The 21009-nt window shown below is 45.1% G+C and overlaps 2 protein-coding genes across 8 annotated transcripts; one reads left to right on the top strand and one right to left on the bottom strand.

Annotated features, from left to right (window-relative positions):
* Positions 1-445: 445 nt before the first annotated feature.
* PARK7 (Parkinsonism associated deglycase) lies at positions 446-10435 on the bottom strand. Of its 6 annotated transcripts, XM_074609531.1 has the most exons (8): positions 8975-9025; positions 8583-8897; positions 6307-6439; positions 5164-5265; positions 4474-4533; positions 3560-3629; positions 1812-1898; positions 446-904 (listed from the first exon to the last, which is right to left on the bottom strand). In XM_074609531.1, exons 3-8 carry the CDS (start codon positions 6394-6396, stop codon positions 744-746), a joined length of 570 nt encoding a protein of 189 aa, XP_074465632.1. In that variant the 5' UTR covers positions 6397-6439; positions 8583-8897; positions 8975-9025; the 3' UTR covers positions 446-743. The 6 variants fall into 6 exon arrangements, with proteins under 6 accessions (XP_074465632.1, XP_074465636.1, XP_074465633.1 ...); XM_074609535.1 differs by lacking the exons at positions 8583-8897; positions 8975-9025 and adding an exon at positions 9873-10435; XM_074609532.1 differs by lacking the exons at positions 8583-8897; positions 8975-9025 and adding an exon at positions 9339-9640.
* TNFRSF9 (TNF receptor superfamily member 9) lies at positions 9649-13519 on the top strand. 2 transcript variants are annotated; one of them, XR_012590139.1, is made up of 8 exons: positions 9649-9782; positions 9869-9985; positions 10206-10343; positions 10853-10919; positions 11013-11146; positions 11351-11485; positions 11695-11776; positions 12410-12543. XR_012590139.1 is itself a non-coding variant. In XM_074609528.1 (7 exons), the coding sequence occupies exons 1-7, from the start codon at positions 9668-9670 to the stop codon at positions 12535-12537; spliced, it is 834 nt and encodes a 277-aa protein (XP_074465629.1). In that variant the 5' UTR covers positions 9649-9667; the 3' UTR covers positions 12538-13519. The 2 variants fall into 2 exon arrangements, 1 of the variants encoding a protein (XP_074465629.1); XM_074609528.1 differs by lacking the exon at positions 11695-11776 and having other exon boundaries at positions 12410-13519.
* Positions 13520-21009: the final 7490 nt, after the last annotated feature.

Raw genomic sequence — 21009 nt, 5'->3', positions numbered from 1 at the left:
ATGGACACACCTGCTAGCTATAGGAACTCCAGGGTACTTGACACAGTAAGAATATTCCTACTTTTAATTTAGTTCCGTGCTGTCTTAGAATTAATACTCATTATTTGCCTTATTTGTATACAGGAAACTAAGTACTGTTTTAATGAATTCTAAGTTACAACATGATCTATTTCACAGAATCATAGAATATCCTGAGTTGGAAGAGACCCCTGAGGATCATCAAGTCCAACTACTGGCTCCGCACAGGGCAACCTAAAAGTTAAGCCAAGTATCTAAAGAGTGTTGTCTAAACGCTTCTTGCACATTCTTCAGAAGCTCACACTTCAGAAGAACTGTGTGAGATCCTAGACAGAAGTTGTTTTGAAGAGTACATTGCTAGCCATAGTGCTAAAAAGGTTTCATGAATCTGAGTTGCGAGAAAACACACAAAGAAACAACACACAAGCAGGGTTGCTTCATTTTTATTTACTCAGCAAACATTTGACCATGTGATTTTTAAATGCCATCCAAGAGATAACTAAGATTTGGCTGCTTTTTTTGTGACGAAGCTTTTTGCTAACAGGATCTTTTTCCAGAAACGAAGACCATTAGTTTGTTAACGTATCACAGTTTAGGTAAGTACAGTTGCTAGCTAATTTCACCCACAATTACATGGTATTTACAACAGTGCATCTCACAGTTATTCTACAAAGGACAAGACCCTCTATCTGAAATTGTGCTACTCCCTGTCCCGCACCAGGGTTTCACTCCTTCAATATTAGGGGTGCCTTCACCTGTTCGGCCACTTCCTTCCCCATCAGCGTTTCAACAATGGCCAACCCAAACTCAAAGCTGGTACCAGGGCCACGGCTGGTGAGGATGTTCCCATCTTTCTCCACGCGGCTCTCGGAGTAGCTGTAGTGTGCTTGGGGGACACACAACAGAAACAGGGTCAGTCTCCAGCACCGTGCCCACAGCTGCCACAGGGCACCGCTGCCTGCAGGCTACAGCAGCTGAGAGAAGCTCCCCGCCGACAGCATCGTGCTCCGCAGAAGGCACCTCAGCCCCCCTCGGGCTCTGTACCCCTGCCCCTCCGCAACCAAGCAGCTCATCGCTGCCTGCAGTCCTCAGGGAGGAAAAGGGCCTGCAGGGCGCTCTGGCAGCTTATTCACATGGTATGGGAATGCACCTCTGATTCTACAAGCTCATCAAGAAGCGCTCGCTGTGCCTGTCAGTTCCCGTGAGGTTACTTTTGGAGTCAGACTGCTTTTCTGTAGCTGTTCATAACTTTTTTTTTTCCAAATGCATGCAGAGGAAACTGGAGGAACCCTGCCATCTCCTGCTCACCTTCAGACTCGTTAATGTTCACAGAATGACTTCTTAGTAATGGTTCACCACCACTTCCTTTAGGTATGAGAAAGAAGTGTGGATCCATCAGCTGCTCATAGCACCAAAGCTCACAGCACTCATGGGAGAGCAGCAAAGGTGCTGCTGGGGTTTGCTGTTGGGACCACTGAGGCAAAGAACCAAAAGGGCAAGAGATGGCTCAGCCTCAAGAGAATAAGGGAAAAAATGCTCCTAGTATAACAGCAGCCGTGTATTTTCCCCAAGGATGAGAATGTTAATACGGGCCTGTATTTTCACGTTAAGCAGACTTAGAAATAGTCTTAGCATATTCAGTTGAATTTTGATTCAGGAAAGCATTAGGGAAATTCAGAGACACAAAATAAGATAGAAAAGCTATTTTCCTTTCTTTAAATCAAGGGTTAAGCTAAAAAAAATAAAAATTCTGAGAAGAGTTTAGAGAGAAACTTATAAAAGTCATTACATACCTCCATTCATCATTTTATCTTTGGCCAAAGGGTGTGTTGTGACTTTGCTCCCAAACCCTATCCCATGTGCCAGAAGGGCAGTAGGACCTGTAAGGACACAAAGGTGCACCAGTGAGGAGCTGTCTTCTGCTACATACACTTTTAAGAATGCACGTTTGGGCACTAGGCCCTCAAGGGGCCAAAGCTCACCGTGGACAGACTACTTTTTATAAAACTGATGCCAGCCCTATCTCTGAAGCAAAAAGCCTCAAAAAGAGCACAGCTGTATGATCTCTCCTGTTCTATTACACAAAATGCCCTGTGCAGGAAAAAATTAAGAATAGAGAAGGTTTAAAGAACACCCAGTTCACGCAGCTGTACTACCAATGACTGTGCTGCTTTTGAAGGAGTCAAGAACAATGGTCATTTTACTTTGAAAAAATACATTTTATTTAAATCTGCTTGAAACGAAGTAACAAAAAGTCCGTATTTCAATCTGAACATTAACTAGGTACACTTCCTTTGCAACCTTGTTAAACCCTTGAATTTAGGAACTTAACAGGTATAGTTTCATTTGAGCAAGACTTTACATGCTGGAATTGTGTGCCAAGCAGTATTTTGGACAGATCATGGGCTAACCACTAAGTTTTTGGTTTTAACCGTCTTTGTCTTTTCTTTTCATACTTCCTCCTTGGCCTGAATTGAGGAAGAAGTTTGTGTCAAAAAGTCTTAGGTCATCTGACAGAAAATCCTTATGGGAATTCCAAGAGAAACTGAAGGTAGGATTTGCCTAATGCGAGTTTCATTTCTGTACATTCAATTAATTTCAGATATAGTCCAGGAAATAACCTTCTTTGCATACAGCTGGAATCAGCTACTAAGAAGCATTACACCCAAATAAACGAATTGTCCTGTTTCCAAGGAAAGGCCGTTATTGCGCAACCGTGAATTTGCGATTGCTCTGCAAGAGATACAGATAGAGAAGTAGAAGACTACCACTGCCCAGTTCAAGAATGTTCACAACTCTGTACGTGTATCACCTAACTGAAGAATGAAAGCAAAAAAGAAAAAAACCCAAACCAGCAACGTACCAGAAAACAAAAGTGAAAATACACTCCACAAACAGACTGTTAGACTGTCTTTCACACGCTCATCGCCATCTCCTCATTCTCAGGTACGGGCACCTAGGCCAGACTCTCAGTTCAGCTGGGAGCAATGGCAATTGTTCATCTTGCATTTTTACATACAAATCTTACAAAGGAATGAACTGGACACTAGCTGTGCAGAATATGTAAGCAGACAAGCCTCTCCTCAGAGTAATTCCATCTTTTGCCACCACTCAGATGAAGAAAGGTGAGACTCTACTTCTATATTTACAGCCTTCCTTCTGAAGCTAAAGGGCAGGAGAGAAGATGTGCGATAAATTTATAGCAATGATGTTCTGCCAGCACTGTGTCCTCACATAAAGGTCAACAGAATAAGCAAATATTTTATAAAAAATCCTAGCACATTACCTTTCACTTTTTATTTTATAGACAGTAACACAAGTGATTGAAAAGAACTGCGTACCAAGCAGAAATTGCAGGAAAGTGTTGACAATATTTTAGAGATTCCTCTGCTATTAAATATACAAAAAATTCAAATGCTACGGGGTGCATGTATAATACAAATCCCTGCTACTAAATGACAGGAATATAGATTTCTAACTGTGTGCACGCCTCTTCAAAATATCCAAATGCTTTACAATGCAAGACATCTTGTTAACCCACCTGCACATATAGCAGCAATCAGGCCTTTTCTGCTTTCCTGGTCCTTCAAAATGTCTTTCACAGCAGGAGACTGTATGAAGAAACCATATCACAAGTCATTGTTTGGGGTTGATTATTTGAAGCATTGTTGAAATACTTTCCACTGCAAATTAATAAACAAGTTTTACAAAGACAACCAGTTGACAACTCTCCATCCTGCCTCAGGACAAAGGGCAATGAAAACACTAAGAAGTGGAAAAACTGAAACCAATAAATACCTGAGCAAGGAAAAAGCAAGGAAATCAGAAAGAAGTGCAAGGAAGTACTTGGCCCACAGAAACGCTGGTTAATCCATGGCCATAGAAAGTTGTTGTTCAAAAACTTCACGAGTTAAATAGGAAAGAATATTCACGAGATACCTCCAGACAGTCTCTATCATTCTTAAGGAGATTTATACGGGGTATTTGTCTCATATTTTGGGGCTTGCAAACTGTGATACCATCTAAATCCTATCTGATAGACTGACTTGCTTGTCTGTCTGCCCTTCATAAGGTATTTATACCAGCACTACAACGGTTTTGCACCACAAACAGAATTCTTGAGCAAAGGAAGAGAGTCCTGTGGGTTCAGCCTGCTCTGTATTTCATGGAATTAAAGCTTCATTTCCCACTGTTTCATCTTCATATGATTATGAACAGAGACTGTCCCACAATACCCTTCCACTTTTATTCTGCTTAACTCAAGTCCAACAATTCACCCACTTGTCCCACCCATATATTCACAAGAAGGCTTAAGACAATTAACAATTAGTTTCCTGATTCATTCAGAAGAGAATTTTCAGATGCTGAACTGAATCTGCAGGATTACTAAACAAGTGTAGACCATCGCACTACTCAGGAGGATGCCCATGAATCTTCAAGATACCAGAACTTTACCTCTGACAAGTTTTGAGCTCCAAGGTTACCCCCAGGCAGGACCACAACATCATAAGGCCCCTAAACAAACAAAAGATAAAATTGTTCTGATGAGCATAGGCTGGTACATTCATTACACCGTTTTAAGGCCACTACAGCTGAGTCGAGCAAGAAGAAAAGGATCTACCTTTTCTTCCACTGAACAACACTTTACGATCAGAGAACCAGTTCCAATTATGGAACAAAATACTGTTTCCTCTTCCAGGAAGAGCCTATTATCAATAAAGTTTGTCACAGAACTAACTTTTAAGCCTAGTGCATTTAAGAGCTTCAGCAAACAAATAGCAGCTCTTGCATTGTAAGGACAAGTGGTTTTGCTCCAACTTTATTGTACAGGTCTAACTATAGCATTGTTTAGCTTCCCATCAGAACTTTTCAGTTGTTCCAAATCTCAGCATTTTGTTGGGCCAACTAACATGCAAAATAAAGCTCTATGTTTGATGCTTTGCAAGAACAAATACCCGTGCAGAAATAAGAAATGTGTCTGATCCTAGCATGCTATGAAGCAGAACAACAGTGAAGAGGAGCACTGCAGGATGTGCAGTTCTGTGATTCACTACTGCATAGAGCTAACAACATGCAACATCTTTCTAAAGGTAATGCGTAAGCTTTCCAAATCCACCTCCGGAACTGTGAGAAAGGCTAACCAACCTCTTTCCTGGCATCTTCAAGACTGGCATCAGGACAAATGAAGACATCTCGACTGCACTGCACTGGTTCTTTTCCTGTTAGGCCTGCAACAGTCACCTTGATCTAACAGAAGAATACATATATCACCACAATTCAAGAACTCAGGGCGTTTTTGTTAAGTGTTAGTTAGTTCTAAGTGTTAGTTCTTAAGTAGTAAGCAGAATGAGCGAAGCACTACTGAAAGCTGTCAAGAACAGGGCAACACTTAAGCTTCCCCAAACCATGATTAAGTCCAAACGCACAAGGTAAGCAGTGATATTCACCTAGAGATTAACAAATACCTCAAATAGTTCAACTTTCCAAACAGAACATTTAGAAACTATCTGATCCCACAGATTTTAAACAAAACAATACAACCCAGGAGAGCTGGACTAAGTATTCCAGATAACGAATTAAAGCCTCTCTGCAGGCTCAAGCCATTCTCAAACACACTTATGGCATATTCAGTTTTCTCCCTTGATTTTTAGGTGCCTGGTGATAACATCATAGATGTGTGTGGCACAGTTCACATTCACTGAACAAGCAGACAAGCTTGTGCTTCTTATGGCAGCCAAAGTGGGGAGTACATTAATGGAATGACAAAGGTGGTGGGAGAAGGCAACTTTTATTTTAGTTGTTTCTACACGTGAAGTTGGTGTATTTACTTAAAATCTTATTTTCATACCTAATCAAATGACAACATTGTGTACCACTATAGTTGCAAAAGTAACAAAGAGCATGAAGAATCCCACCAAGTAGCTCAATAAAAGCTATGTAATGTTATGAGCTGTAACATACTGAACTTTTCAGACCCCTACAAAAAAAGCACTTCCTGTTACTATGCATGGGAGTAGCCACGTTTTCTGACAGGGTAAGATGTACTTGAAACATCCGCTCCAGCCTACATTAGGCTCAGTATTTTAGAAGCCTACCTTTCGCACAAATGTCAGTTTCCATGCATGCTTATCTGGGGCATGGCACAAATATTTGCTAACCAGTAAGAAGGCACAGGTAAATTTTCATCTCATACAACAGACTATACCTACCGATGAACATCAACTTGATGCAAAGATTTTCCCTTGACCAATTACTCACAAGAAGATCTTTCATTGTCCGCATACTCACCCCAGCTCTTCTCATAACATCAGTGGGGATTACAGTTTCCATTTCCTCTGCCCCTTTTGCTAGAATCACCAATGCTCTTTTCGAGGCCATATCTTGAGGGGTTGCTATGAGGTGTGATGGTTGTGAAGGGAGGCTGAGGGGGGGGAGAAAGCAACAATGTGGTTAGAAGGCAACCGGCCCAGCATGAATCCTTCCTAACAGTGAAACTTAACGGTGAGTAATTTGCATTATCTTTCATTTAAGCCACCTCAAAATCATTCACTAGCTTTAATTAATATTCATAGCCATCCCATTTAACTGAAGAGCTTTTTACAAAGAATGCATTACGGTATTAAGGGATTAAGACATTTGTGCAGTGGGAGGCACAGCACATCACCAGAACAGGAAGCAGCTTGGCCTAATCGAGACTTCACATGGCCTGAGTCCGACAGAGAGAGGGGTTCAAGGTGGGTGGCAGAGCTGTTTTCAGTTTGCACGCCCTCACTCATACCCAGACTACTGACTCCTACCCAGGTCAGCGTTTATAAAAAGGGCTTGCATGAGCTTTGACCTCATGTCTGGTATTTAGTTTCCACACAGCACGCTTCATGAAGAGTTTCCTGTGACTTATAATGACTCGACCAGTGCCCCTGCAAAACCTGAGCAATAGATTTTCTGGTATTTCACAATGTTGTGGGGGAGAAACGTGTGTGCACATGTGTGATGGGGGAGCAGACCACAGAATTTAGCAAATGGAACAAACTTTTTTTACCTTGTAAATTCAAGCTGAGGTGAATAGCCAAATTTCCATTTGAAGGTTAAGTTAAAGTAACTTTAACTACATCATGTGAAATACACACTAACTCATACTGGTCTGACAGAAGTCTGTGAAAGCATCCATGGTGTGAGAGTGCATTTCACAGGTCATCCACTCTATGAGACAGGGATTTTTTTCCTATGTAGGGACTTTCCATCCAGAAATGCCTGTAACACCTGGGACCTCTTTATAAAATAAGATCCACGTTTAGTTACCTATATGAAAGAAAACCATCTCCTCATCCTGCTTCAACTTCATCTATTTTCAGGTTCACTCCCGACTGTCAGCCTCATTTAGAAAGATGTTATTTCCAGAATGCAGTAATATACAGTAGCATGTCCTGCAGTATGCAGGACCAGCCCAAGCAGACTAATTCAGTGTGTCAAATCCTGCTTTTAGGGCAGCTTTATGTATTGTCAAATGCAAGGCCAACTGAACAAGTACATTCAAATCATAGCTATTAGCAATAACTTTAGGACAACCTGGACCTTCTTAATAATTTGTCTGGAAGGCATATGTTCATTCTGCAAAATCATTTTTTGGTATGAATTTGATTAACTAGCAACAGGCTACCTGAATAGCCACAATGCAGAAGTACTGCATTTGCTTCTTACCGTAGAAAAATACCCTAAATCATAATTTGTATCCCTCTCTTTCATTAGTTCTATAGATGCAAATAGGCACCTGCTCCTGAAAGTTTTACTCTTTCCTCTAATCTAGCAAAATACAGCCTCTCACTACTGTCCTTAGACATTTATTGTAATACACTGACAAATTCTTGAGCATCAGCACTGTTCTTTACGTGGGTGCATATGTAAGTAGCTGTCACGCTGTAAATGCTACCAGGGCAAGACTGTTTTCCAAGAAGGCAGAACCAAGTTACACAGACCTAACAGCCACTTCATTTAACAAGCTACGTATGCGCAGTAACGACAAGTCTTCCATTTACTTCTCAGTGCAAGTACGTGCACGGGCTGCCTCGAACCTCTAAGCTGAACGCGCTCCCTGTGTGGGTCTGTGCACATTTCTCGGGATGGCGACTTCTGCAGATGGCTGAACCCGAACTCTAACAAGGCCGCCTTTAACAAAATCACACCCTCGATGCGCCGACCGAACCGCTGCCCCCAGAGGGTGGGGAAGCTCGGCCACCAGCTCGGCCAGCCCAACGGAAGGCCGCGTCCCCACACGGTCGGGTATTTATTCTGGGACACGGCGCCATTCGACGTGGCGAGGCCCTCAGGAGCCCGCAGCCGCAGGGAGCGCGGGGCCCGGGCAGACAAGGCAGCGGCCTAGCCCTCCCGCCCTGACCGCGGCCGGGCGCCGCGCCGAGACACCGCGACCGCTAAGGCAAGGCGAGACGAGGCGAGGCGCCGCGCCGCGCCCCGCCGGGCCCAGCCAGACCCCCGCCCGCCGTCCCCCAGGGACTCCTCCCGCCGGAGCCGAGCCGGGCCGGGCCCAGCCGGCAGCGGCGGCGACTCACCTCGGCCGAGCGCGCGGGGGACACTGGGGGACCCCGCCCCCCGTGGCGGTCGCGCCTCCGCTTGGCGGACGCTCCGCCTCCCTCCGGTCCCCTCAGAACGCACCTTCTTCGCGGTGAGACACTGCCCAGGGCTGCCCTGAGGGAGGGGGATGCCCCGTCCCCGGCGGTGCTGGGGGCCAGGCTGGACGGGGCCCTGCGCAGCGCGGTCTACGGGGAGGCGCCCCTGCCCCTGGTGGGGGTCAGACTAGACGGGCCTGTACCGGCCCCTTCCCACCCGAACCGCCCGGTGATTCAGAGACCTCGCCGGGGGCTCCCCTGGCCCTGCCCCGGGCAGGGGGTTTCGCTGCCCGCGCTGGCCCCCCGCGGAGCCCCCGACAGCACGGGCCGGGCACGCGCTCGGCTGTAGCGCGCTAGGAACGCTCCGTGTCCCCGCCGCCCCCCCCCGGCCCACGCGCCCGGAGGGCACCGCCCGCGGCCACGCGCCCGCGCAGGGGCGGCGGGGATTGGCCGCGGGGAGCCGCAGGGGGCGGGGCGCGGCGCGGCGCGCGCCTCCCGCGCTGGTGGTCAGCGAGCGCCCCCGCGGCGGGGGTGGCACCGGCCGCCGCTCCCCCGCTCCGGCCCCGCCGCAGCGCTCGGCTACCGCCGCGCGCGGGGATCGGCCCCTGCCCGGCGGCTTCAGACGCGGCCTCTTCTCCCGCGGCGGCGGGGGTCGCCGATATCAGACATGGCGGTGCAGCCTGCCCCCTCCGCCCTCACCTCTCGGGGGGCGCGGCCGGGGAGCGACCCGCTGCCCGCGGCGCTGACGGGCCGGTCCGGGCCGGGCTGCCGCGGGGATTCCGCGCGGGACTCGCCGGGAAGCCCCGGTGGGGAGCGTCGGACGCTGCCCGGCAGCGCTGAGAGGGCTGCGGGCGCTGCCCGGCAGGGCCGGGGGTCGCGCCGCGGGGGGGCCGGAAAGCCCCGCGGGGCCGGGGTTTCCCCGCCGCCCCCGGGCTGACGCAGCCGGGCCCTCCGGGGGCGGCCCCTAAGGGCCGGCGCCCGCCGCCCCGCGCACACTCCATCGCGCCGCTCCGCTGCGCACCGACCCCATGGGAGCGGCGGCAGCGCGGGCGGGACAGGCGCTCCTGCCGGCAGTGCTGCTGGCGCTGGCGCTGAGCCCGCGGCCCGCCGCCGCCTTGCCCTGCGGCGCCCACTGCCCAGCGGGTGAGGGCCGGGCCGGGCCGGGGATCGGGCCGGGCCGAGGCGCCGGGCGCGGCCCCGCGACAGCCACCCTCTGTCTCGTCCCGCAGGTACCTTCGTGGTGAGCGGCGGCTGCGGGCCCGGCGCCAGCTGCCGGCCGTGCCCCACCGGCACCTTCTCCACCGTGGCGGAGCTCAGCGGCTGCACCCTCTGCAGGAAGTGCGAAGGTACCGGGGGGCGCCGGGACCCTCCGTTACCCCCCGCCGTAAAAGACGGCGCGCGGGTTTGTCAGGTCGCCGCGAGTGAAAACGGCACCGGCCAAACACCGCGGGGCTGCTCGCTGATGCCACCGGCCGGATTTTTGGAAGAGCAAAGGCCGCCGGCCTGCGCTGCGCAGCAGGTCTGCCCGGGCGCCTCGGTAACCTCAGGCTCGTTTCCACCTCCCAGGAAGATTCAGGTATTTGAAAGTGTGTTCCTCCAAGAGCGATGCTGAATGCACCTGCCAGGAGGGGTATCACTGCGGCGGCAAGGGCTGCTCCCGCTGCGACCGAAGCTGCGGCGTGGGCCAGGAGAGCACCGGGAGCGGTAAGGGTGCCTTTCCCCACCAGCTTAAACCTCCTGCGCTCGCTGCACCAGACGCACCGCTGCCTCTTGCACGGTGCGGAAACAACTAGAATAAGGCCCTCGCAAGATAAAAGCTACTGCTGCTAAACAGTTTGCACGGTGCACGTAGCGAGCACGGCAGCAGACAAACTCACCAAACTCTGCGCCCTGCTGCAACTCAGATTGTGTACCAGTTAGTTCCCTTTGCATGACAGCTCTTTTGTTGCCAGTGTGTGGGAAACTGAGCTGGGAACTCTGGAGTTAGACATGATTTGCGTCATCTTGTGCCAAACAAACTGGCTCTGTAGCGGAGTACTGTACTGGTCCATAGCTCAGAGGGAAGGACTTCCCTTGCATACTCAGAGCAGCTTATGAAACAGTGATTCTATGAATGCAAATCGTAGTCATTGTACAAGCAGGCAAAAATAACGTTTCACATGCTGTCTTAAATGCGCATCTTGTACAAATTTACCTGTCCTTGTCTGTTGAAGATTGCCAAACTTGCCGCTATGGAACTTTTAATGATCAGCCCAATGGCTCCTGTAAAAACTGGACAAAGTAAGTAATCTAAAAATAAATGGTATAGCTATTACACTGGCCTGGATTTTCTTCCCTTTTTTTTTTTCCTGTTTTGCTTTAAATATCTTTCAGGTGCTCTGCAGACCAGGTCCTGGAGCCTGGAACTGCAGAAAAAGATGTCGTTTGCAAACATGCTTCAGATAATCCCACTTTAGTCACTACTCTGCCTACAACATCTGCAATGCCATTTTCTATCACTGTGCCAGGTAAGTCATTGTATAATATTGCTTATAGAGCTAAAGATTAATGACCTACCTCGAAACATACTATAGCTCATTCACTTGCCATTTAAAGCAAGAGTCTTTTCCTCTGTCCATTTCCAGCGTTGCAGAGTTGGAGACAAAGTTGTCAGCTAGTTCAAGGGCAGTAGAATCTTTAACACTTCTTAGAGAATGTTGTTTGTTTCCTAGGGAAGGACATCCAGATGGACATTATCAGAATTTCTCTTACTGTAGCTGGGCTGTTGTGCATAGTGTTTCTGCTACCCTCGTGTATATGCTTCAGTATCTGGCAGAAAAAGAAACTACATGCTGTCTTCAAGAAAAGTAAGATAGATACACTCTTCAATTCATTTTTTCTTTTTGAAACTAGACAAATCAGGAATCCAGGTTTTTAAGTTTCTTTCAAAGATAGTTGCAGATAGCTTCATTTTCTGCCATTGTAAGTCAGAAACAATAACTGAAAGGAAAACAGTTTTAGAATTTTTATTGTAGGAAGCACTTAATTACCTGTGGATGTTCTATCAACCTTGCAGGTTAACTGCATGCATATCCATACAAGTGAAGCATTCACGGGAGGTGAAAAAGCTCAGCTGAGCCTCACTGATCTGGTTAAGGGTCAGTTCTGTTTATTACTTCCAAGTACCATCCATGGCATGCGTGGCAATAGCACTTCCCCGTTCTGTCTGCTCAGAAACAGTACACGTGGCCTGGAGCGAGCGTCTTTGAACGTTGGCTGCAGTAGAAGGGGGGATATCAGTCGGGACAGACTGCTGCACAGATGCAGGCTCAGCCTGGATCCAGCACTGCCCTCTGAGAGGGGAATAAGCCTCGGGGAAGCTCAAGAGTTCAGCACAAAGATGAGGTGGAGTTGCATCCAACATAGTTTATAGTTGGGATTTTTTGTTGGGGCTTTTCTCTCTCCCTCTCCCCTTTCCTAGAGATAAGGGCTTGATCTTCTGGTGTAATTCAGGAGACAATAGCATTACTCCAAAAATCAAACAACTCCATGTTGGTCTTCCTTTCATTCCTATGGCAAACAGAGCACTGGCAGCCTGTATGGCATTAGGGAAAACAAAGTATGATAAATTAGGTTTATCAGATGTACATGCTGTTGAGGAATAATTTCAGGTTATTGAATCCTTTGGAAGAATTTTTCTTGCTGACTTCCAGCAGTTGTGGCTGAGGAAGGGTGAAATAAGATGGCTGAATAAATACAACAGAAAGTGAACATTTAATATTTTTCTTCAGTGCATACCACACCTGAACAGTCAATTCAGGAAGACGATGCCTGCAGCTGCCGCTTTCCCGAGGAAGAACAAGGTGAATATCAGGACCACGGCAAATCCACAGAATTCAGAGATCTTTTGGTGAACTAGGAGTTGGACCATCCCTGTAAACTGCATTTGAATTTTCTTTCGGAACACAGAACAAGAACCGGTTTACATAAACAGAGACGGTGTCAGAATCTGTACATTTTAGAGTGCTAAATAGCCTAGCCACCGAGGAAAGAGTGCATCTTTTCTATCTCTTAAAAAAATAAAAATAAATAAATTAAAAGATAGAGTTTGCTGACTTTCTTCCTCTAGGACTAGGAATCACATTTTTAAGTGGTACTTGATCTACATATAGAAAGAAGTACTGCACTTAAAAGCAGTAATAGAAGGGTATAATAGCTTCATAATAGCTTGCATCTGCTGTCGTAGCGCGATTGGCTTGAGAGAGGCAGTGGAAACACTGAGGAAAGCTGTGGTTGACTTGATCTTCGAACTAGATGTCACTGCAGCTGGACTGCACCACCTTCAGTCCTACATCATTCAACTTTGATCTTTTAGGTGATGTAAACATATTATGTACATTGCAGATGTGGTATATGTAGCCGTGGTACATTTCTGGTACTATTTTTATAACTCTGAGGTTGGAAAGATTTTAACATCAGACACTGTATCTGTCTCTTTGATCAATTACTGCTACTTTGGTCTTGAAGAGAAAAAAGAAGACGCACGTTTGAGTCATGGCATTTGCAACATCATTTTTAACCTTTTACAAAAATATTTTATTTTATTTCTTCGGTAAATGTTGTTCAGAAAAATAGAAAACCCACCAATATGTCACGTAAAGGGTGATTTTCCCCTCTATGTGATCTCAACTTAGAGAACGCTATTCTTGTGTTTGAAGAATGACAGCCCATCTCTCTATTCAGCAGAAGATTACGATAGCAGATTATTTTCACCAAATCACACTTATGCATTTTGATAAACTTTTATACAAGTAAATATAAAATGGTATGCGAGAAAATAAATGTCATACTGAAGCCTGAACTGTGAAATTAGGTATATTTAAATAAATCTTTTAATCCCCAGTCCAAGTCTCCTATTAGTACTTTCAACCATGAGAACTGAGTGACTATTACATCAAGTTCACAAACTTAGAGACGTGAAAAAGCCACCAAGGTACCTTTAATCAAAGAGCGACCTTTCCACCAGCAGACGATGGCTTAGGACAGGATAAGATCGTTCTGCTTGTCATCAGTTTCTAATCCACACATAAGGGATGAGAATCAGCCTAAACACCCTGTAAAAACTCAAAACGTCTGGTGTTTTCTCCTTGGAAAAAGACACCAGTTGGGATTTTACATTTTGTTGGTGCATTCTGCATATATTTTGAAACGCTCTGAAGACAGTGCAAACCCCTTATTTTTGTTTTTTGTACCTGAAGCAGAAGGAAATCTTACTGAACAATGAGGTGCTCCTTATAATACTTTTTCCAGACAGTTTGATTTTGCTGTTTTGTACTTCAGGAGTGGCATAAAATTCCCATGAATCAAAACAAATCCCATAGAGGAAAAAACCCCCACCTAAATAAGTGCAAATTGATTTCTGAGAATAAGGGACACATTTACACTGAAATTGATTTCCTCGACTATTTCAAGAAACAGGCACTCACAGAAAGAAAATACATTCTGAATAGTGTATTGTCGGGAGCAATCTTCCTTTCAATTAAAGGATTATGTGGATAATTCTACCTGTGACTTCTATCAATTGAGAGCGCAGAAGCCTGAATTAATGATAAAACAGGTTTTGTCGGCACAGGAATCTGTTGTCAGACGCACGCAGAAACGCCTGCGTTTCACAACGACGCACATCTGGCCGCAGGAGCAGAGTGAGAGACAGGCTAAGCCTGTGCTTCTGTGAAATACTTCAATGGCATCTACAAAGCAGACGTGCTTATAAATAAGAACCAAGAAGTCCTGAAAGATACCTTTTTTCAAAAATGAAATAAATTCTGGTTCCAATGCAAAGGGAAGACAGGGGCACTTTACGCGGGACTGCAGTGCTTGCTTGCTACCCGAGCGCCTGGGCAGCAGCCGTGTATTTTGTGTGGTCATCGTAGAACTGAAGTTAAATACAGGTGAATTAATCTGTTCTGCCACTAAGCAGCAGAGCAGGACATCATAGTTCATAACAAAAGCAGCACTGTAAATACCAAGATAGCTGGAGTGTTTAGCGGTTTTCAGATTTATACAATATTCAAGTTTTGTGAATTGTGGCTTTCTATAAAGGATTCAAATTATGGCCATAGAATCATGCGCTTCCTTGAACATAATTCATTGTTGTGGGTTGTGTTATTTGCCTTCACCGTGATCACGTAGAACAACTGCATTAGAAGCTTGTTCCCATTCTAGACCCCGCATAAATAGATATTTTTATTTAAAAGTACTAAAGAACTTGCTTAAATTCTCCTTTTCATTATGCGTGTAGCGCACACAGCTGTAAGACCACTCCTGGCAGTATGCTATGGAAACGCGATGGGAAGTTTGGAAGTTTGTGTCTGAAAAAGCGCCACACGTTTGTCAGTTCCTGTTCTTTCCTTTTTTAATTATTCTTTTGTCTTCTGAAAAAATCCATGGCGGCTAATAAAACTCCAGTCAAAGCTAGATAACGTGCCGATCAGTAGACGACAAGTGCAACTATACAAGCCTCGGCAGCAGAAATGGTGCAGGCACCTGATCTAAATCCTCCAGGATGCCGCATGCACTTTTAGTGAACGTTTTGTTCTCTCAAGTTTCTGTAAAAATGTTGCCCAGTACGATTTCGGGATCATCAATGAGGAGATTAAAAGAAACGTTGTCAGGATTAAGCCTCTCCCAGTTTTCCTGAGCAGAATTTGTAGCCGAATGCTCTGTTCCTGATCAGAGAGGGTGACAGCCCTCCGGTGTGTTGAGCACTGCAAACTCCTTCATCCAGCAAGGGTGAAGGGGAAGAAACTGCACTATGCATCTTTGATGACTGGTAATTAAGGCAGAAGGAAGGAGAAAAGCCTGACTGTCCATAATTCAGGGCTGTGGAAAACAAATACTTTCTTTTCTGATGGCAAATAATGGGAAGATGACGTGCCTCTTGGCTTCACAGGAAGCTTTTATTGAAGATATAGATTCTGTAATACCTGAAGAAACCTCCCATTTCATGTAGAAATAATGCAGATCAATCTTACTGACTCTTTGAGCTCTGAGTTTTGTCTGCTTTCTGCAAACGTCTCTTTTCTCAGTCTTTTTAATTTATTGTGTAGCAAGCAAAAAGGAACGGGGAATGCCATGACGAGTCTCAAGCAGCCCAGGTGGCCGAGGATGAGGTAACAGGCCAGATACAAGATTTTTGCATTTCCATTTGTTTTTCTTGGAAGTCAGAAAGCGTCCTCTCAGCCAGACTGTGTGCAGAGGCCCAGGTGATGTCAGGCAGTGTTCTGAAGGCATGGAAAAAGGAGACAAAACTTCTTTAAAGATAAATTTAAGCAGAGGAGCCTGCTGCTTTTTTATTGCTTCCAGAACCAGCACCGTTTCCTGGCACAGTTACTGGCATCAGTAATTAAAACTGTGTTGTCGCATCATGTCTTGGCTTCATGATCTCTTGCAGGAGTTGCGTAGCGAAGGAAAGCAAAGGTTTCCTGTCTCTCACCTCCCTCTCGTACAGGCAGGCTTGTGTGTTGCTGTGCCTGATGCTTCTAGATGATGGAGACTGAAACCGTCATAGCTTCTCTCAAACATATAAACGTCATATCATTTTTTAAAAGCAGAATATGATTTATTATTTTCAGTCTTTCTATCGGATCCTGCATAGGACAGAAGCACAGCCGCCTCTGACAGTCATTCTGATACTAACACTAACGACGTGAAAGCCCGATCCACGACACCTCCACAGGAGGACGACTCCTGCGTGACGACACACAGGCAATGGTGTTAAATAGGCACTTGTACCGCTCCGCTGGCATTTCAAACAAGTGATAGGGAGTCAAGGTAAGTTTCTCTATTAAAATTATACAAAGTCTCACTCTGTCACCAAGTGTTACCTCAGTTCCCCTCTCTCTACCAGCAAGCCTTCCCTGATACGGCGCTTTCTTCAGAGTCCGTCCAAGGGGGTTCTCCGTCCCGCCGGGTTTGTGGCAGCTGCGCGTCAGGAACAGATGGCTGAGCATCCTTCTGTCCTGGAACTGGCACGAAAAGGGCTGTTGGATACCCTCACTGCCCTCACTGTAAATAAGAACTTTTAATACCATCTACAAAGAAAATGGAAATTCCCTCTAACCTCAATTTGGCAAGAGTTTGTTATGATATCACCTACTACTTTTCCTTTCACCTTCTAGATCCTGGGTGTTTGCCAGTTAAAGCAGCAGACTGTTCCTGGGGTACTCTGAAGCAAACTGGATTATATTTTAATGAAAAACACCCAAGCGGCTGAACACCCACTGAAATCAGGGAAAACCTTTCCTGTTTGTCTAACTTGTTTGCATTAAGAAAATAAATCAGATTTTATTTGATTTCCCAAGTGCAAAACCCCATACATAGACGTCCACTTCAATTTAAGGATGACTTATCATAGTTACCATAACCTGTTAAATCTACTTTCAGTTTACATAATCCAAACTGAAACAAGCCATTTTGAAAATGAAATAAGATGTCCGAGTTACTTAAGTCAATTTTAAACCAAATCTTAGGTTACATTAGCTTGCTTTTCTCCTGTACACAAGCATTTCAGCAGGTTTAGAACAAATGCAGTTCTGGAAACAAAGGAGGAGGTGAATGGAGAGGTGAAAGAGACAATTTGCCTTTAGCTACAACACTATAGACTTGAGAAATTTTATATTTAAAAAAAAAGAAATCCTTCTAATATTCACAGCATCGATATTTTGATACTTTCCATTTAGAACAAATGTAAACCATTTCACCTGAAGAGAACGCTCTACAGTCCCGTAAGCAGGCAAAAAACCAAACCAAACCAAAAGGTATCACACTACTTTTACTCAACGCACCTCTATGCAAACTTTGAAAGAGCAGAACACAATTCTAAAGAAAACGTACATACATGCCTAAAGCAAAATTTATGGAAGTATCTAGAGCATAATGTATTTTTCTTAAACTAGAACCGAAGAGACAGTGAACAGGTACACGAAAGGAGGGGTGGAAGGAAACATTAACTCCAGATGAGCTGCAGCATCACCGTTCATCACCACAGTTGTCCTGTCACGGACAAAGAGATTCCCCCCCCCCCCCGGTTTACATTATCCGTGTTACAGCCACCCTCAATAACGCATCCTTTTGACTCGCTGTGGTACACCTTCACACAGAACATCGGTGTGCTCCTCCAGAGCGAGTAAGTACGCCTGAGGGAATTACAGCGCAGGGAAAGGATTTACTGTGCTGTGGCAGTGCTAATTACCCTGCCTTATATAACTGTTTCTGCACTGTCTTCCAGCCATTCCTAATGACACAGAAAGAGATCATCACGTAAATAAAACATTAGTATGGTGTCATAAACGAGCAGTAAATGAAGGTGGCTTTGGAGGCTTCCCGCACTATCCTGCTTCCACAGATGGTGGTTGGCAGTGGATTATTTCCTTCTAAGCATAACTCCTGCTCGTCTTGCAGAGGATTTTTAGGAGAGCTACACGGGTGCTGGGATGGGACGCTATATGCATGCTCCAGGCTTTGTAAAGCAACCCACGTCCTCAGCTGAAAAGGCCAAGAATACAGCTGAGCAGCCACAAACAGGCAGGAATACCTCCCCATCACCCTCTCCAGCCCAAGGAAGGAGAAATGTCACAAGGACTAGGGGAGAAATGCATGGAACAAGCGCAGGAACATAAAGGGCATCTGAAAACTAGTTCGAGTGTTGTTCTTTGTAAAGATCTGCAGCATTTCCCCTCCTGGTCTCACACATCCTTCACCTCCTGCTATATGAGCATTGCTCTTAACCAGATGGTTCTTCTGCACATCAGAAGAAAGGAGCTACACAGCTGGCAGCGAGACCACAAAGAGAAAAGACAGGGTGGTGCTAGAACGGGCACATCAGATATATATCCTTTACTGGCTATACAGGTCCTAATCCCACCCCTCCAAGCATGGAAACCGTACGCTTCCATGTGCGGGTGGATTTTTCTTATTTCCATATCTCTTCTGCAGGCTCTGCCCAGAAGTAAGCAGTAGGTCCTGTCTGTTACAAGCCTTACTCATAAAAAAAATAAAATATAAATGCATACGTAGCAAAGGAATAAGAGTGACAGGCTAAATACTGCTCTTCAGAACTCTCTTATATTGTAAATCTGCCTTGGGAATTCTTGCAGGAAATGGGATTTTCCTCCCTTTGCTTAGTTCCAGTGTGGCAAGAAACTCCCACCCCCAGGGACAGCTTTCCACTCTAGTCAAGATCAATCAGAAAGTCAGTCAGCCTTCGCAGCGAAAATCAGTTGATTCTTGCAGCGAGAATTATTTGATAAACTGGAATCCATCTCTTAAACAGTGAAGGGAAGATTCTACATGGCTGACTGCCAAGAAACATGCATTCATTTACAAAATAACCTTGAAAGAACCACTTTAAACCTCAAGTTGCCCAGTGAGACTTATGCCAACTTTCCCCCTGTTAAGTACACATATTTGTCTTGAAGTGTGAATCACCGAGCCTGCAGAGATTCCATTTAATTAACAAAAAACTCTAAGTAGTGAAGGATTAAAGGGATTATGCATTTGGAAAGCAAAGCAAAAAATTAAAGTCTGCTTTGGTGAGCCATTCATTTACTGCCTATGCTAAGTAGGACAGTTAAATGCCAATGATTATTAGGATAGCTCTTTAATTAGTCAGTGGCTCCTGCCCACACACTGAACTTCTACAGAACTACCTGAAATTTATCCTCTAATATCAGTTGTGGATAGTAGAGGGGTAAGTGATCCTAAGCCTCTATGGTAAAAACTGGAAGAACTTGCGTCCACCAAATGTGAACATCTGGACAGAAAAATAAAGAAAAGCACAAGGACACCTCTGACAAAATTGCCTTTGTTCCATCCCTGGCGTATACCCAAGCCCTTATCCTCTTGCTCTTTTAGATAATGAAAAAGGACACCATCTTCAAAGACAGCAAAATCTTAATAAGTTTCTGATAAAATGATTTGTAACAAGAAACTAACAAGGCAGAGCCCCTTGCAATTAACAGAGTGTGAAGTAGCCTCACACAGGGAAATCTGGAAGACAACTCTTATGCATCATCCATCTCTTGCAATTTGCTGCTTTAGTATTTCTGCACTTCTTCACTTTGAGCCAGAAAAAAATGCAAGACAACAGCCTGTCCTGCCCACCCCACCATTCAAACTGCTAAGAAAAGTATCAGCAGGGTATAGCTGCTTCCCTTTTGGACATTAGTAATACCATCTTTTTAGAAGTTGCATTTGAAGCCTTAGGAGACAGAAATATTACAGCTGAAGTTCATTTCTTTAAATCCTCAGCTGCACAGATGTCTGTGTGGGCAGGCTCCCCGCCAATATGATTTGTATGGAAAAACCCTCAATAATCTACTTAATAAAAAATAACAAGTGGTCTAAGTTTAAGAACATAACAAGAGTGAAAATGTCATAGCACGCAGCAGTCACCTAGCTCTGCAGCAGGATTAGCTGGATAATTTCTTGTTACAACTTAAATTAAACCTCAGGAAGACTGCGCTGTGGTTTTAGAAAGAAAAATATAATATCTACTGATGATAAAACTACAAGTATACGTATAGAATATAAAACTGCAGTACTTAAACAAAAGTCCCAAGATACCTTAGCATAGGAAAACCACTGTCAATATCCATGAACAAAAGGTACACGCCATCCACAGTTGCAGAAAAAGGCAAAAGTTAACAAAACCAAAGTTAATCACTCAATTACTTTTAGTAAAGTCTGTATGTCTGTACTGTAATATATACAGATAGAAGGGTACTGTTAAGCCTGCATTGTGTTTGGCTGTTTTCCTAAAGTATCATGCTGCCTCATCACTCGCAGTGAACACAAGCTTGTGCATTCGTGAGCTTTGTTTTGTAGCAAACCAATTGCCTCTGACAGAAGATTCAGCACAGCTGTTCCCATCATCTGGACCAAAAACTGCTATAGATACATAGCAGGCACAAAACTCGATTCCTTCTCTCCAAGACAATCCCCAAAACTATCTCAACAAGTATTGCTCCCCGATACATCCCCTAGACCACACATGTATCTTCATGCCATGCTCAAGGCCTTCAGCCTGTGCTTTTGCTCTGGCAGACAGACAAAAATTGATTTAATTAAATCATAATAAAATAAAAGTTGCACGATCTGTCCTGAGACAGTATAGTGATGGATAGTAGTGGAAAAAATGATCTAGCAGTTTTATATGAACCCCCAGCAATGTCACATACATACTACACCTATAGTTTTTATTATCTTGTTCTCAGAGCATAGGGCTATTCCTTCATGCTCTTCAACTTTGCAATGAGCAAGGGTTCTGTTTCAATGCCTGTCCAAATTAAATACTAATTAAAATTAGTATTTGGTTCCTACCAGTTATTTA

The sequence above is a fragment of the Larus michahellis genome, chromosome 16 (assembly GCF_964199755.1).
Source record: "Larus michahellis chromosome 16, bLarMic1.1, whole genome shotgun sequence".
NCBI classification, from domain to species: domain Eukaryota; kingdom Metazoa; phylum Chordata; class Aves; order Charadriiformes; family Laridae; genus Larus; species Larus michahellis.
This window is presented reverse-complemented; position numbering and strand designations above follow the sequence as displayed.